Source organism: Silene latifolia, chromosome Y (genome assembly GCF_048544455.1).
Source record: "Silene latifolia isolate original U9 population chromosome Y, ASM4854445v1, whole genome shotgun sequence".
Lineage (NCBI taxonomy): Eukaryota > Viridiplantae > Streptophyta > Magnoliopsida > Caryophyllales > Caryophyllaceae > Silene > Silene latifolia.
In genome coordinates this window covers 460374235-460390062 of record NC_133538.1, presented here as the reverse complement: position 1 = coordinate 460390062, position 15828 = coordinate 460374235, and the positions used below count along the sequence as shown (strand labels likewise).

The following is a 15828-nucleotide window of genomic DNA, read 5'->3' as shown; positions in this document are numbered from 1 at the left end:
GTAGGCAAGCATTCTATTGTTTTTGCCCAACCGGCTAAGAAAAAGGACCCCATGTGGCCTGTGACTTGTAACACGGTTTCTGACAAGAAATCGTACTTTGTGCTTCCGGATTTACCTATCTTTATTCTTGTTGTAACCCCTCCGCCCCAGACTGGGAGCAAATTGGAGGAAGATTTGTCTATTTCTGATAATGCAGGAGCTGGTTTGGGGAAGGCAGAGCTGCAGGTCACTCTAACTGTAAAGAGGCCGATCATTCAAAGAGGAGGTCTTGGTTGCCTTAGCTATGTCATTTATGAGGAAGTTGATGACGAACCGGTCAAGGCACGGAAGTCCGACTTTGACTTTGATAAGCAAGAAGAGGTCATTGACTGGGGAGATGATGAAATTGTTGATCCGTTGAGCCATACGGACGTGGAAGCTAAGAAGGGTGTAGCTGCTAAGATAAGCACCGTTGAGGCTACCTCTAGTAGCCGGGAAGCGAAACAAAGTGGGCCATTCCGTGGGCGTTCTTGATCAACTACTAGTTGATCACATGTTTTCCAAACATCTTATTTGCTTTTGTTTGACACTTTTTATTGCTTTTGTGTGCGCGAACCTTCGCATTTTATTTTGCTCGCTTAGGATTTTATGCGTTTGAGACTTTATTCTGGGTTTTGCGCAATTTTGGGCGCGTATTATTGTGCACTTGCAGGTTTTTAGACCTTATTAGCTCAAGTAATTGAGCAAATACGAAGAAATAAGGAGTACAGCATTATTCTCAGTCGATCGACTGGCTACATTGGTCGATCGACTGAGTTGCACTTTCCAGAGCTACTGTTCTCGACACCTTGGTCGATCATTGCCGTCCTTAGTCGATCGATCGAGGACTTTGTCACTTATTCACGACCTCTCCCCTGCTGTGTTTGGTCGATATGCGGACTTAAGAGAGTTTTCTACTCCACTTTTCTTTCCGTCAAATTATTTATTTCTTCTAAATTTCTCATTTGTGCACAATTTTACCGCTTCAAAATTATCTTCTCGATTTTATGCGTGGGTTTTATTTGTCTTTCAGGTACCTTTTAGTAGCATCTGCTCTGAAACCTCCTAGCTCATTTGGTTTGGGGAGGTTTCCTTTTTGCTGCGCTTAAAGTCTTGTAAGTTCCCGATTTTCACTTCATGTCTTATTTATTTCATTTTCTCGCAAATTCCCATTTCTCTCTTCTTCATTACATGATTTTGCACAATGGGGACATTGTGCGATTTGGTTTGGGGAAGGGTTTTGCGTCGCATATCATTTGCTTGCTTTCACGTTTACATTCTGTTTTGCATTGTTCATTTCATTTTATACGAAATTCAAAAAAATTGAAAATTTTCAAAAAATTCCAAAAAAAAAAAATGCACGTTTATTTTAGCATATAGGTCGAGTCGGAACGGTAGTATTTCAAGGATGATATTGCATTTTGCACCTATTTTGCCTGAGCCTTGCTTGATTAACATGTTATTAGTAGAATCGTATAAGTGCATATCTACGAGTTTTCGTTAATTATTTGCTGGACTTGAGACTTGACTTAGAAAATTGGCAAACTACATCATATTTCTGAGATTTAGAGCTTATAACTGGTGGCATCTATGACCAGTTTATTTAGGAATGTGAGTAGTACTCCTTATAAGACGTATCATATCAATGTGCATAAATATGAACTTAATCTGCTTAATACCTGTACGAATTCGGTCTGTGGTTAGTTGACACATGTGGTAGAGGTTTCCTTTTCTCATTTTTGCCCATGAACTCCACACTGCCAAAAATATCCCTTTTTGTCCCATTTACTACATCCTACATTTAGCCTGTCCTTTGTCAAGCTAGTAGTCTGTGTTCTTGGGGTTGTTACTCATTTTTGGTGGCATATGCTCTTTTGAGACGTTATTGGGAAGATGAAATAAAGGAAGGAAAGAAACAAAGTTGAAAAGAAAAGAAAAAAAAGATGAAAATTGATTCGAAAAAAGAGGTTCTGTACTGTTTAAGCAGTCGATCGACTGGCATTATAGGTCGATCGACTGAGGTTCGAGAGAAAGAAAAGAAATCAAATTCGCATAATTCAAATCCTTATCTTTTGGCGATTTTTGCTCCCATGTATTATTCATATTTTATGGGGAGTTAGTTGATTACCTTTATACCTGGAGATTGTGAGATTTGTGCTTGCTATAGCACCGTTCCATTTGTTTTTGAGCAAGAAGTTGGATGTTGCGATATAGTTCCGTTTCGGTACTAGCTTGATCACCTGTACCTCCACTTTTCCATAAATGTTTTGCCTCTTCTTACCCATACCTCACATATCCACATATATACCTCGGCATGTGTCATGCTCTCTTGTTGTTTGGAATGCGTATGTACGGTTGTAGAGATTGCTTTCATATTAGACTGCAGGCATGTTCTTATAGGTCGTAGTTAGGTGAGAGTCTTTACAAAACCAATCTTTCTATCCTCTTATATATTCACCTGTGTTTATTGAGTGGTATGAGCGACCCGTGAGAGTCCAATTTGATAAGTCTCTGAGTTGACGGTTGATAGTTTTAACGGCTCCATAACTCGTTCGCATGATTCATTTGCTAATCGATTGTTGGTTGTGCATTAAATTGGTTTAGGCTTTACATGTTGCATTTCGCTCTGAGATTGAACTCGTTCCATTAGGTCATTAGATCGAGTCTAGTTCTTGCTTGGGGACAAGCAAGGGTTTGGTTTGGGGAAGTTTGATGCGTGTATTTTATATAATGTTTTACATCCCATTTTACACGCATTTCAGAGCTCATTTGTGTAGTTTAAGCTGCCATTTCTCCCTATTTCCGTCTACTTCCATATTTTTGTACATTATTGCAGAAATGTGAAGAATCCAGCGGAAATCGAGCTAAATCCATCCCCGAGTATCTTGCATTGCATTTGACGTGAAGTATTCGCTTAAGGAACGAGCTTGGTGCGCAATTCAAGGCCCAAAAGACAAATCCACAAGATTATAGAAATCAAGTAGCAGCTCAAGCAGTCGATCGACCACTGCCATCGATCGATCGACCAACTGCGGGTTCGGAAGCTATCAGATATCAAGACGGTCGATCGACAAGTCCTAGCAGTCGATCGACCAAACTGCTATCCCAGACGAGAATTAAAAGACCGAGGAAGCGCAAGCCCATTGAGTTTAGGTTTTGGAAATAAAAGTTACGTATGTTTGCTATATAACGTAACTTAGAACACCAGTTTTAGGGATCCGATTTTTATCAAGTTTTTACATTAAGTTTTACACAGTAACATTTAGTTTTATTAGGGTTTGGAATATTGTTTAGCATTGGAATTTTCGCTCTTGTTCTTAATCTTTCTTCGGCTATTCTTGGTATTCTTCTGCCCTATTTCAATTCACTTCTATTTCGTTATTAGTATAGAATTGCTAGTTAGATTCCCGAAACCATTTTATTGTTGCATGTTAATTGTTTGTCCTACCGCTTTAATTATGAATTCAGTACTTTTATGCCCTAGTATTATTGTTATTATCACCTTCAGCATGAGTAGCTAAATAGTTTGTGCTAGGATGTAGGGGAATTATGGCGTAGGCGGCGTAGTATTAAATTGGACTGAATCGCGTGTCAGTCGATCGACTGCCTTACCCGGTCGATCGACTGACCACGTGAGATTACCTTTCGTTTTAATTGATTTTAATGATGTATTTAACAAATCGAATGCATGCGACCAGTTAGATGCTTAATTTATGACTGACCCATTAGATCGAAAGATAGGGAAAGTTGTTAGATCACCAATTAAGATGACTAAACTGTGCTGATATCGAAAGATAAGTAGAGTTTAGACCGTTAGTCACTTTTCAGGACGAGAGTTAGTATTAGTGATATTAGGGACCTATAGCGAGATCGAAAGATGCTATTTGTTAAGAGTGGACCGAGAGGACCTCTTGTTTCTCGCCTCACTTGTGTTCGATTTAGACACTGTTTAGTATCTTTTGCATGAAGCTATAACGAACCGACCATCCTAGTACCTCCTTTTATATTTGATTTCATCTATTTGCTTAGTTTACTTTATTTTATCGCTCATTAGCTATAGACCAATCCAATCAAACCCCCCCACCTTATTGTTTCCTTAGACTGAATTTAAACAACTAGAATTTACGTCTGCCTCTCTGTGGTTCGACTCGACTGCCGCTAGCTATAGTTGTAGTTGGAAATTATAAATTTATTTTTGACACCTCACGACGGGTATCAGGACGCAATGTTAAGACAAGATAAAGACACTCATGAGTTCAAGTGTATATACACAATAAATTTAATTCAAGACAAGATAGATAGTCTAATTATCTTTAATGCTGAAGAATCTGGAGAATTGGAAGAACACCAACCATCTGGAGAATTATTCCAAATAGAAGACAAAACTGAAGCTGAAATTATCAGCCATTACTCCAAATTGGCAAAACAGGCTTTAGCTCAAAAACAAATGCATGAGGATAATAAATCCCAGACAAGTGATATATCAATGACAATGTCTACAGCATCCAATAGCAAGAACAAATTTGACATTCTTCATGATGCTCAAGAAATGGAAGCAGAGACAGAAGTCCAATTATCAATAGAAAAAGAAATAATCAATAAGCATCCAAAGGCCAAATCAAAAGATGCCAAATCAAAAGACAAAGAAAAGATAGTGGAACATTAATATGCCACTCAGAAGACGCATGCAATAATGGAGCATTAGCAATAGTTCTAGCACTAATAAAGTGAATAGTTTTTAGCACTAATAAAGTGTGGTTAGTATTCAAAACTTTTATAAAGCTTACAGTACAATTACTGTTTGTGAATAATTTTACTTTCATGTTTTGCCTATAAAAAGTGGCATATGTTTTAGTTGAAGGCAGACTTCTCCTACCCCTCTCTCCCTAGCTTTCTCTCTCCCCCTTATAAATCTTCTTTCTTAATTAATAAAATCTCGTCAACCGTTCGTCTTCTATTCTGAGCACAATTTAAGTTTGTAAGTTTTCTTGTTTTTATTTATTTTTATTTTTAATTTTATTTTACTCTAAGGATGAGCCTAATAGGCTAAATCCTTTGTTGAATTATGACAACACTTGATTAAGTTATATATTTAACCATGGATATGTTATTATCTTAAGATGGTTTTATTACCTATCAACATAAAATAAGAAGGTTTAGTGAGGGTACACATTTTGTTCAAACTGAATTGATAACTGTGAATGGAGAGGCACCGTTTTGCCGTAATGCCGTGGTTAGGCGCTGGCGTTTTTCTTGTCATCTCCGAGTATGTTATCAGTTCAGATTTAACACTTTTGTGGTAATATCCCAATCACTAGTAATGAGCACTTGGGTGTGTGTCCTCGTTCTTATACTATGTTGGTACTGTAAAAGATCCGGCTTAATTTGGTATCAGAGCCATGGAAGTATATATAATTTATGATAGTTAAGTCATAATTCAACTTTCTAATCTTATGAGTTTACACGTACTTAATACGATTAAGTCTACTGTAAAAAACAGTATGACTGAAGAGGTTGAATATCCTCAAAATTTAGATTTGCTAAACAAATGGACAATTCTAGAAGTTAGCAAAAGAACTATTTACAATTATGGATTTTTTGAATATATTGGGTTGAAACACAGAGTTAAAACCACGGAGGAATCTATTTCTCTAAATAATGAAGAAATGTATCTCCAACTTTTAAATAATAATGATTTAGAACCACTTAGAAAATCTAAACATCAATTTATTCATATTGGTTTAGTTCAAGTGGCTTTTAGTCCTTTAACTCTGGAACGATTACCAGAAAGTTTTATTGCAGCCTTAAGAGATGGCAGAAATTTGAATTGGCAAAAGTCAATTATTGGAGTTGTTAAATCCAGTTTGGCTCATGGTCCAGTCTATTTTGACGTTTATCGAAATTTACAATTATCTTTGACAGATACTAATATATTAGATGCTTTAACTTTGAATGTTAAAACTCATGGTTATAATTATGCTAAGGGATCTAAACTCATGGTTAAATCCTCACTGTATATTAGCTGATAAAGCTATAAATGAGACTATTATTATTGAGACCAATTGTAACAGATCTAATATCACTACTAAAAAGGCTATTAAATGGGAAGAAATATCTTTTCCTGAAAATTGGACAATTACTCAGGCTATGCCTCCTCAACCGATTATGGAGACCAATTTGCTTGATGTACAGCAAACTCCTGAAGGAGCTGTTACTTTAAATTTTGGTAACAATCATATTCGACCAAGAAGTAGTACTTCAAAAATGACTAGATCTTTTTCTAATAGAACTTTTATTTCAGCCCTTGATCAAGATTTAGATATACCTAGTACATCTAGGTGTTCAACTTCTCAATTAAGAGATGAAGATTTTATTGAAACAAATGAAGATGTTTTAAGAATGCATTCTGATAAAATTATAAGACGACATCCTAAAAAGGAAGCGGACACATTGTCCCAAATGAGTTATACTGATGATTAATACAACCTTACTAGATTTTTCTCCTGGTTCAACAACCAGAAAATTAATTAGTAATGAATTTCAATCTCCTATTTGGGAAAAATTTAGAACTTGGTTTTTTTCATAATTTTGATGAAGAACAGCAAGATATCTTGCAAGATGAGTTTTATGAATACTGCAGGTCAGTAAATGAAATTATTTATTTTGTCCCTTGGTATTGTTCAACTTATTTATATAATCATTTGACTATCCTTGAAAGAAATTTTGAACTTCTCAATGGGAATGAAGTAAAAGGGGTCTATCCTCCCCTTAAAAAGTTTAAATTAGACGGGTGTTCTTACATGCCCCTTTCAAAAATTTATGAAAATGGAACTCTTACAACAACTACTAATCATTTAAATTCTTTAATTGAGCAGAATAATTATGCTAATATATCTTTAAAAATTCTTGGTGAACATATTTCAGATTTACATCATAAAACTAATAAAGTCATTAATCTTCTTAATCAAGTTATCCAAAATACCAAAGCTGAGGATCATGCTTCTTCTTCACAAGAGCTGGTTCCTATTATCAAAAGTCCTCCTGAAATAAAAAATTTTAAATTTCAATCTGATATTAAAAATGAACAGCTAATAAGTAAGTTAGCTGAAAAGATTTCAAAATTAAGTTTAAATACTTTAAATGAAGAATTATATCCAGATTTCAAAGATGATTTAAATGTTGTCACAATAAATAAATGGGGTAAAAAACCTATTAATACTTTGTATTATAGTAAACGACCATCACCTGTAGATATTATGCAGGAAGAAAACGCTGAAATTATAGGTAACAGTTATCGTGGAACTGATATTTATGAATGGAATATAAATTATTTTACTGAAAAACAAATTCATAACCATTGTCATAGAATGCTTATGTATTCTCAATGTTGTAAAAATGCAAATAATAGTGATTCTAATGTTGCTAAAATGATAATATCAGGATTTACAGGTCAACTTAAAGGATGGTGGGATAATTACCTCACTGACGATCAAAAATTAGCTATTCTTACAACCACAGAAATTAAAAATGATGTGATCACAGAAACTGCGGTTTACACTTTACTTGTTAATATACTTGAACATTTTACTGGTCAATATGGGAATAATTATGATTCAACAAGAACTCTTTTACAAAATTTTAGATGTAAAACTTTAAGCGATTTTAGGTGGTATAAAGACACCTTTCTTAGCGAGTTATGCTTTTACCCGAGTGTAATAGCTCTCATTGGAAAGCCAAATTTATTGATGGTTTACCACATTTATTTGCGAAAGAATCGAGAAAGATTCTTCGAGGAGATAATCCTTCTATTTATTATGAACAATATAATTATTGTCACCTTATTAAAGCCTGCAGATGCTAGAAGGTATAAACCTATGTAATGAGATTAAATTAAATCAACAACTCAAGCATCAGAATATTATTGAAAGAAACCAATTAGGAGAATTTTGTGAACAATTTGGTATGGATATGCCTTCTACTTCTCGTAGAAAACATCACAAAGGTAATGATAAACCTTATTATCCTAGATATAAGAAGAAAAGATATTCTAAAGAAAAATTAGAAGAAAAAACTCATCGAAAAAATCAGAAAAAATTTCATAAAAAACATTACAGAAAAAGAGATTATGTACCTCCAAAGGAAATAAGATGTTACAAATGTAATAAAAAAGGTCATATGGCAAATAATTGCTGGACCCAAAAACAAATTAATAATTTGGATAAAGATGATGATCTTAAAGACAAGATTTCAAAATTATTTCTTAATGAACAAGATCCACAAAGTGGAACTGAAACTGTGTCTGATGATTCTAATAATTCCAGTAATAATTTAAAAATTCTTAAAGATGATTCTTTTTATACAGATAGTAGTTCTGCAACTACTAGTTCGGAATGTGAACCATGTGGACAGGGAAAAGTTTGTATTAATCCCAAAAAAGATGAATTCTTTAATCTTTTATCCAATTTTCAAGATGCAAAAATTCAAGTTCTCACCAATAATAATTGGTTGGATATGTTAAAAGCTATCCCAAATGCAGAATTAAGATCTCAAATTATTGAAAATATACCTAGCGCTTCTCATAATAATTTTGAAAATGACAAAAATAAGAATTTTTCAGAGGAAAAACCTTATTCTTTAAATGAAGTTTATAAACGTCTTCAAAATAAAAATACAACTTCTAGTCCTTCTTCTTTACAAGATATTTTGAAAGAGATGGATAAATTAAAATCTGAAATTAAGCATCTTAAAGCTGAAGAACAAAGAAATGATATAAGAATTTCTAATGTTGAAAAACTTTTTATTTTTCAACATGATTTGATAAATAATGATCAGGAATCTAAAGGTAAAAAGGTTGATAACCATGATATTCCTATCCTTGACTTTATCCCTAACTTAGATGGTAAAGATCAAGCTATGCAACTTGTTAATACACCCCCAGAAATAGAAAGAAATAAAAAATTTCTCCAAACCATAAATATGGTTGCTGGCCAAAAATGGTATGTTAAGATCTTACTCAGGATTAATAATCAATTTTCTAAAGAATTATTGCTTTAATTGATATTGGAGCAGATTTAAATGTTATACAAGAAGGAAAAATTGACTCCAGATATTTTGTCAAAACTACTCATAGTTTATCTCAGGCAGGAGGAGATAAATTAGATATTGAATTTAAACTCCCAAAAGCTGATATATGTGTTAATAACACCTGCATTCCTTTAAGCTTTCTTTTCGTTAAAAATAAACTCTCAGTTCCTATTATTCTTGGAACACCTTTTATAACAAAAATTTATCCCTTTACTGCAGATAATAAGAATTTAACTGCCAATTATCAAGGAAAAACTATTACTTTTAGTTTCATTATGAAACCCTTTATGAAGGCTATAAATGAGATTTATAGTAAAATTTCTTTAAAAGAAAATCAATTAAGTTTTTTAAAACATGAAGTTAATATTTTAACTATAGATCAAAAACTAAATAATCCTAAATTAAAACAAAAAATTATCGATATTGAAAACCAATTTTCTCGATCTATTTGCAATGATCATCCTAATGCTATTTGGAATAGAAAGAAGCATATAGTAAATCTTCCTTATGAAGAAGATTTTAGGGAAGAAAATGTTCCTACCAAGGCTAGACCTTGTCAAAAGAATTCAGAATATTTGGAATTTTGCAAAAAAGAAATAAGTTCTCTTATAGAGAAAAAACTTATTGGACCATCCAAATCACCTTGGTCATGTATAGATTTTTATGTTAACAAAAATTGTTAGGGATAAAGATATCATTTAAATATCCTGATGTGGCATCGTGTTGTCAGCAGAAATAAATGGCAAAAGCATGGCCACGTGTAGTATAGCGGTTGGTAGAACAAGGGAGAGGGGGATTGTTGAGGTGGCACATCCAAGACCACAAGATTAAAAGTAATAACAAACACAAAGTTGGGCCATCATAGAAACCACGTACAAAAGGAGGAAGAAATTGGACTTGGACTTTGTCAACAACTGTTACCTATCTTCATGGTAACAGTCCGAGATTCCAGGAGCAGACTGAGGGAGAAGTCTAGCAACCCTAGTCCAAGTTCTAGCAGCTATATAAGAATGAGAGGAACATAAAACAAGGGGCATTCAACAACGATCTCGAACAACGATCTCGAGCAACATTTTACTCCTAAGAATTCCACTGACGATTGGCAATATTTCTTTTGCAACATAATACTTGTATTTCCTTACTTGCTTACTAAACCTCGATTATAGTGCATAAATTGGCGGGATTCGACTCCCCGCGGTTGTTCCCCTTTGGGTTTTCCGCGTCACCAAAAATTCTCCGTGTCCTTCTTTTCTATTCGTCTTTATTCCGTCGTCCCTATCATCGCATTTAAAACATAATTGGCATTAGATTAATCACTATCACTCACATAAAAAGATTCGTAGTCGGTAAATTTTTACCAAAACAGTTTGGCGCCCACCGTGGGGCATAGTGATCATTTTCTATAGCCAAGCCTCGCAAAACCGAACCAGCCATCACAATGTCTGGAACCAGCCAGAATCCTTCCAAGAAGCCGAGTATGTCACCATATCTTCTCGGCAGCAGAATTATCGCATCTGCAGAGACCAATCGCATCCCAGATCGACCAAATGATCCCTCGCCAAAGATGTCGACCCAGTCATGCCCCACCTCGTAAAACCACCGCAGATTCCCAAGGCAACAGTGCATCCAGTCATACCCAAATCCAAAGAGGAAAGCGGCCCCAAGCAGAGGAGGCGAATAAAGATCCGAAGCCCGACCCAGAAAGCTCAGCGCAGAAGTTCTCCGGCGGAGGATCTCCAAAGACTCGATCCGATGTGGTGATGATTCGGGGATGGACATTCTGCGTCGGGTGTTGAAGATCCGAGGAAAGACAACCAGAATATGATGGCCCAAATCGTAACGGCAGTCAGTCAAAACCAAAGATCGGCACCCGAGGCTCGGCGAATCCGGCCGGTGGAGGACCGGTCGACCAATCCGTCGAGAACTAGTTACGGTGGATCTTGCAGGGGTAGCACCAATGAACCAATCGAGCCAAGAGGATTGGGATGTCCGTCATTTGATAATCCACCCATCTGCGGCAGCAGACAACAGGTAACGCGTTATTTAGCACCCCTTCTGGATCTGACCTTCCACCCTTTTCAGGTACCCCCGCACACCAGACATCAGGATGGCAGTCTGGACCTGTCCCCAACACAGCAATCCCATCCTGCAACCAGTTCACCAGTGGAGCCTAGATCGGAGGATTACAGCAGACACCAGGATGGCAGCCTGGATCCATAATCAGTGCAACACCAGCAACCAGTCATCCAGCATCAGCCAACTTTCTGGAGCACCCTGGCTAGGAGGTACACCTGCTGGTTCCTTCCCACTTTGTTTCTAACTCTCTTGCAGGAGCGGGTAACTCACACTGGAGCGGCAATACCGGGAGGCGAGGGAGCTAATGTATAGGATACCGGCGTAGCCGTCCCGGAGAAAGCGACCAAAGATAGCTACGAGACTCACCTTTCGTGGATGATATAACTCTAATCGGTGTTCCTAAAGGATGTGTGCCGCCAGCTATGACACACTCTATGATCGGACCACGATCCACTTGACCATATCAACCACTACAAGCGAGAAAATGATGGTGATAACCGCAACTGGATCTCTAAAGGAAGCTTGCATGTGCAAAGGTTTCGGATCAACACTGTCGGGAGCGACCTGCGGTGGTTCGTCTTACTTCGAACAAAAGCATATCCCGCCCGACGACCTAGTCGATGCCTTCAACCGTGAGTTCGCAGAGAAGCATCACCGGCGACCTCTACCGGCTAGTGCAAGGATTTGAGGAATCCACCCGTGATTACTTGAACCGGTTCAACAAAGAGAAGGTGTCAATTCCGAGGTGTGATATAGCAACCGCTATACAAGCCTTCCGTCGAGGGCTACACCAGGATTCACAGCTATACAAGGAACTAACCATGCATCCATGCACTACCTTTGAGGAGGTGCAATCGAAGGCGATTGCTGTCATGAGGCTGGAAGAGGACTCTGCACCAGTAAGAGGCACTTATGATTCAGACCCAGTATCCAGAAAGGCTCCGGTAGAGAAGAAGAGTGAAAGATCCAAACCCTACAGCAGGAGCGTAAATAAAGTTTCTGGAAATGCAGAAGGAAAATCCGAAGCAGATCTGCCTCCGAAAGTAAGTGAGTATGGTTTCACTACCAATCTTGCAGGATTATTCAAAGCCTTGAAGGAGCTGGGACGCAGAGTCAGATGGCCAAAACTTCCAGAAGGAAACCCCAGCAGCAGAGACACAGGCAAAAAGTGCGAGTTCCACGGCAGCAACACTCACAACACCGATGAATGCCACTCCCTCAGAAAGGAAGTCAAATTCCACTATGACCAAGGAAACCTGGATCATCTCCTACCCAGAAACACAACGAGAGTAAATTCCGCGGACCAGGTTCTGCCCTCCCCTCCTCCTCATTGCTCTAGAACTGTGAATGTCATTACAGGTGGATCGGAGCTGTGTGGGCTAACCTACTCAGCAGCTAAGAGGCACGCAACCAGGGCTAAGGGAGACAGACCAGAGATCTCCTGCAGGGTTAACCACCAGAATCTGCCATCAGTCACCTTCGACGAAACAGACGCGCAGATCCACTCTGAACAAAGCACCACGACGCCATAATCATCACGCTTCCCATAGGAAATTGCAAGGTGAAAAAGATCCTGGTGGATACCGGAAGCTCCGTCAACTTGATCATGATGGAAACACTCAAAGGAATGGGATTCACCAAGAAAGATCTAGCAAAGAAGGCAATTCCCTTGGTTGGTTTCAGCGGCGAAACAAAACACTCCCTAGGAGAAATCATCATCCCAACCTACGCCGGAGGTGTAAACAAACAGGTAAGATATTTGGTTATTGATGGGCCCTCTACTTACAATGTAATCCTTGGCAGGCCCTGGATCCACGAGATGAAAGCAATTCCCTCAACGTACCACCAATGGCTGAAGTTTCCAACACCTTGGGGGGTGCAAGAAATACGTGGGGACCAGGAAGAAGCTAGGGATTGCTACAAGGTGGCTCTGAAGCCAACAACAGGTTCGCCCGCATAGCAATTACAGAGCCAGCGCATCCAGGACGAGTACATTGAGCCTCGGCAGGCAGAACTAGACGAAGTAATCCTGGACTCGCTGCATCCAGAACGAACTGTTCTCATTGGATCTGAGTGTAGAGGTAAGATTCGTGAAGAACTCGTTCGGTTGTTGAGAACTAACATAGATTTCTTTGCTTGGTCACATGATGATATGATAGGGATAGACCCAAGTGTGATAACTCACAAGCTAAGTGTGGATCCAAGCTATAAACCTGTGCAGCAGAAAAGAAGAAAGTTTGCTTCTGAAAGAAACCAGGTCATAAATCAAGAAGTAGATAACACGCTTTGCTGCAGGAAAGATTCGTGAAGTAAAGTACCCAGTGGTTGTCTAATGTGGTAGTGGTCCCAAAGAACAATGGCAAGTGGAGGGTCTGCGTCGATTTCACGGATTTAAACAAAGCTTGCCCAAAGGATCCATTCCCTCTACCACACATAGACGCCATGGTAGATGCCATGCGGCCACGAGATCCGACATTCCTGGATGCCTGGAGCGGATATAACCGAGATAAAGATGCACCCAAAGTGACCAGGAAAAGACAAAGATTCGGATCCGAGAGAGGTATCTATTGTTATAACGTCATGCCTTTTGACCTGAAAAATGCGGGATCTACCTATCGAGAGGTGGTGAACATGATGTTTAAAGAACAAATAGGCCAAACTATGGAAGTATATATAGACGATATATGGTCAAATCAAGCGAGCTTCACAAAGACCACCAAAGACTGGCGAAACTTTCAATACCCTCGGGAAATATCAAATGAAGTGAATTCTACGAAGTGCACCTTCGGAGTATCCAGTGGAAAATTCCTAGGGTACATGGTGACCCAGAGGGGGATAGAGGCCAAGACCGAGCAAATAAGAGCAATTATGCATTTGGAATCACCGCAGAAACCAAAAGACGACTGGCCTTTATTTGGAAGAGTGGCGACCTTAAACACATTTATATCCAGATCCTCGGACAGATGCAGGCTATTCTATGATATACTCAGAAAAAGCCAAAGATTTGAATGGACGGACGACCACGAGAAAGCATTTCAGGAGCTGAAGCGCTATAACAGCACCCCACCTCTCTTGTCGAAACCAGAGCCAGGAGAACCACTTTTCCTGTATCTATCAGTCACAGAAGCAGCAGTCAGTGCAGTGCTAGTACGAGAGCAGGAAGGATCACAGCATCCGGTATACTACATCGCAAGTCTCGCGCCGGCAGAGACCAGTACACATCACTAGAAAAACTTGTCCTTGCACTAGTTCATCGCATCCTATAAAGCGCGTCCCTACTTCGAGTCTCATACCATTTCTGTGATAACTAATTATCCTCTTAAAACTATCATGAGAAAACCAGAATTGTCAGGACGAATGGCTAAATGGTCCGTGCATTTGAGCGGGTACGATTTGAAGTTTGAACCCCGTACGGCCATAAAGTCTCGGCTCGCGGACTTTGTGTCGACTTACGCCAAAGACTCGGACCAGGCCGAACAGGACATCCTGAATCTGGAAGAAGACAAAGGAGAACAAGTATGGGAGTTACATGTGGACGGAGCCTCAAACGCCAAAGGAGCAGGAGTAGGGCTGGTCCTCAAATCACCCCAGGGAGACCTCATAGTCCAGGCCGTACGATGTGAATTCAAAGCCACAAACAACGGCGAGAAAATGAGGCACTAATCCCGGGTCCGAAGCTGGCTCGGATCGAAAATCAAGCACCTTCGGTTTGCGGTGATTCTAAGCTTATAGTTAACCATGTAAATGACTGCTATGAAGCCAGGGATCCCAGGATGATGGCATATTTAGATGTAGCAAAAGAGCTGAAAGTCAAGTTTGTCACATTCAACATCAAGCAAATCCCCGGGAGCGAGAACACGAAGCGAGACGCACTAGCCACCCTGGGGCAACCTTCAAGACAGAACTATCTCCACGATACCAATTGTCCACGGCCGGAGCCAACAACACTAAAATCTCGGCAGAAGCGAGAAAAAGTGTGCAGACCAGATGAAGAAAGTACTCACTGGAGGAAACCCTACCTAGACCGGTTTGCGAGAACGACGTCCTACCAGCAGATAAAAAGGAGGTAAGGGGCTTTAAAATGAAAGCATCCAGATTCCTACTAATCGATAATGTTCTTTTCAGGAAATCCCACGCTGGACCCTACCTCAGGTGCCTGGATCGGGAAGAGTCTCAGGCTGTTTTGCATGCTATCCACAGTGGAGAATGTGGAAACCATGCGGGGGCGGAGCCCTGTCCAACAAGGCACCGAGGCGGGATACCGGCCCACAATGCGCAAAGATGCTATGGAATTCGCAAAAAGATGCGACGCTTGCCAGAGACACGCCCATGTTAGCCACCAGCCAGCAGAGCCTCTACACCAGGTTATCTCACCATGGCCTTTCATGAAATGGGGGATGGATATCGTGGGACCATTACCCAGAGCACCAGGAAACAAAGTCTACATGCTCGCCATGACGGATTACTTTTCCAAATGGATAGAAGCAGAATCATCCTCCCAGGTTACGTAAAACCCAGGTGATATCTTTCATTAATCGCAATATCATATGCAGGTTTGGCATTCCATCTGAAATTATATGTGATAATGGGTCCCAATTCATTGGAAATAAGACGGAAGCTTTTTGTGCTAGGTGGAACATCTCGTTGCGT

The 15828-nt window shown here is 39.1% G+C and overlaps 2 protein-coding genes across 2 annotated transcripts; both read left to right on the top strand.

Annotated features, from left to right (window-relative positions):
- Window positions 1-11798: 11798 nt before the first annotated feature.
- On the top strand, window positions 11799-12710 carry LOC141632886 (uncharacterized). Its single transcript, XM_074445391.1, has one exon. The coding sequence runs from the start codon at window positions 11799-11801 to the stop codon at window positions 12708-12710; it is 912 nt and encodes a 303-aa protein (XP_074301492.1).
- Window positions 12711-12787: 77 nt separating this feature from the next.
- LOC141632885 (uncharacterized) lies at window positions 12788-13511 on the top strand. The gene is made up of 2 exons (XM_074445390.1): window positions 12788-13124; window positions 13474-13511. The coding sequence occupies exons 1-2, from the start codon at window positions 12788-12790 to the stop codon at window positions 13509-13511; spliced, it is 375 nt and encodes a 124-aa protein (XP_074301491.1).
- Window positions 13512-15828: the final 2317 nt, after the last annotated feature.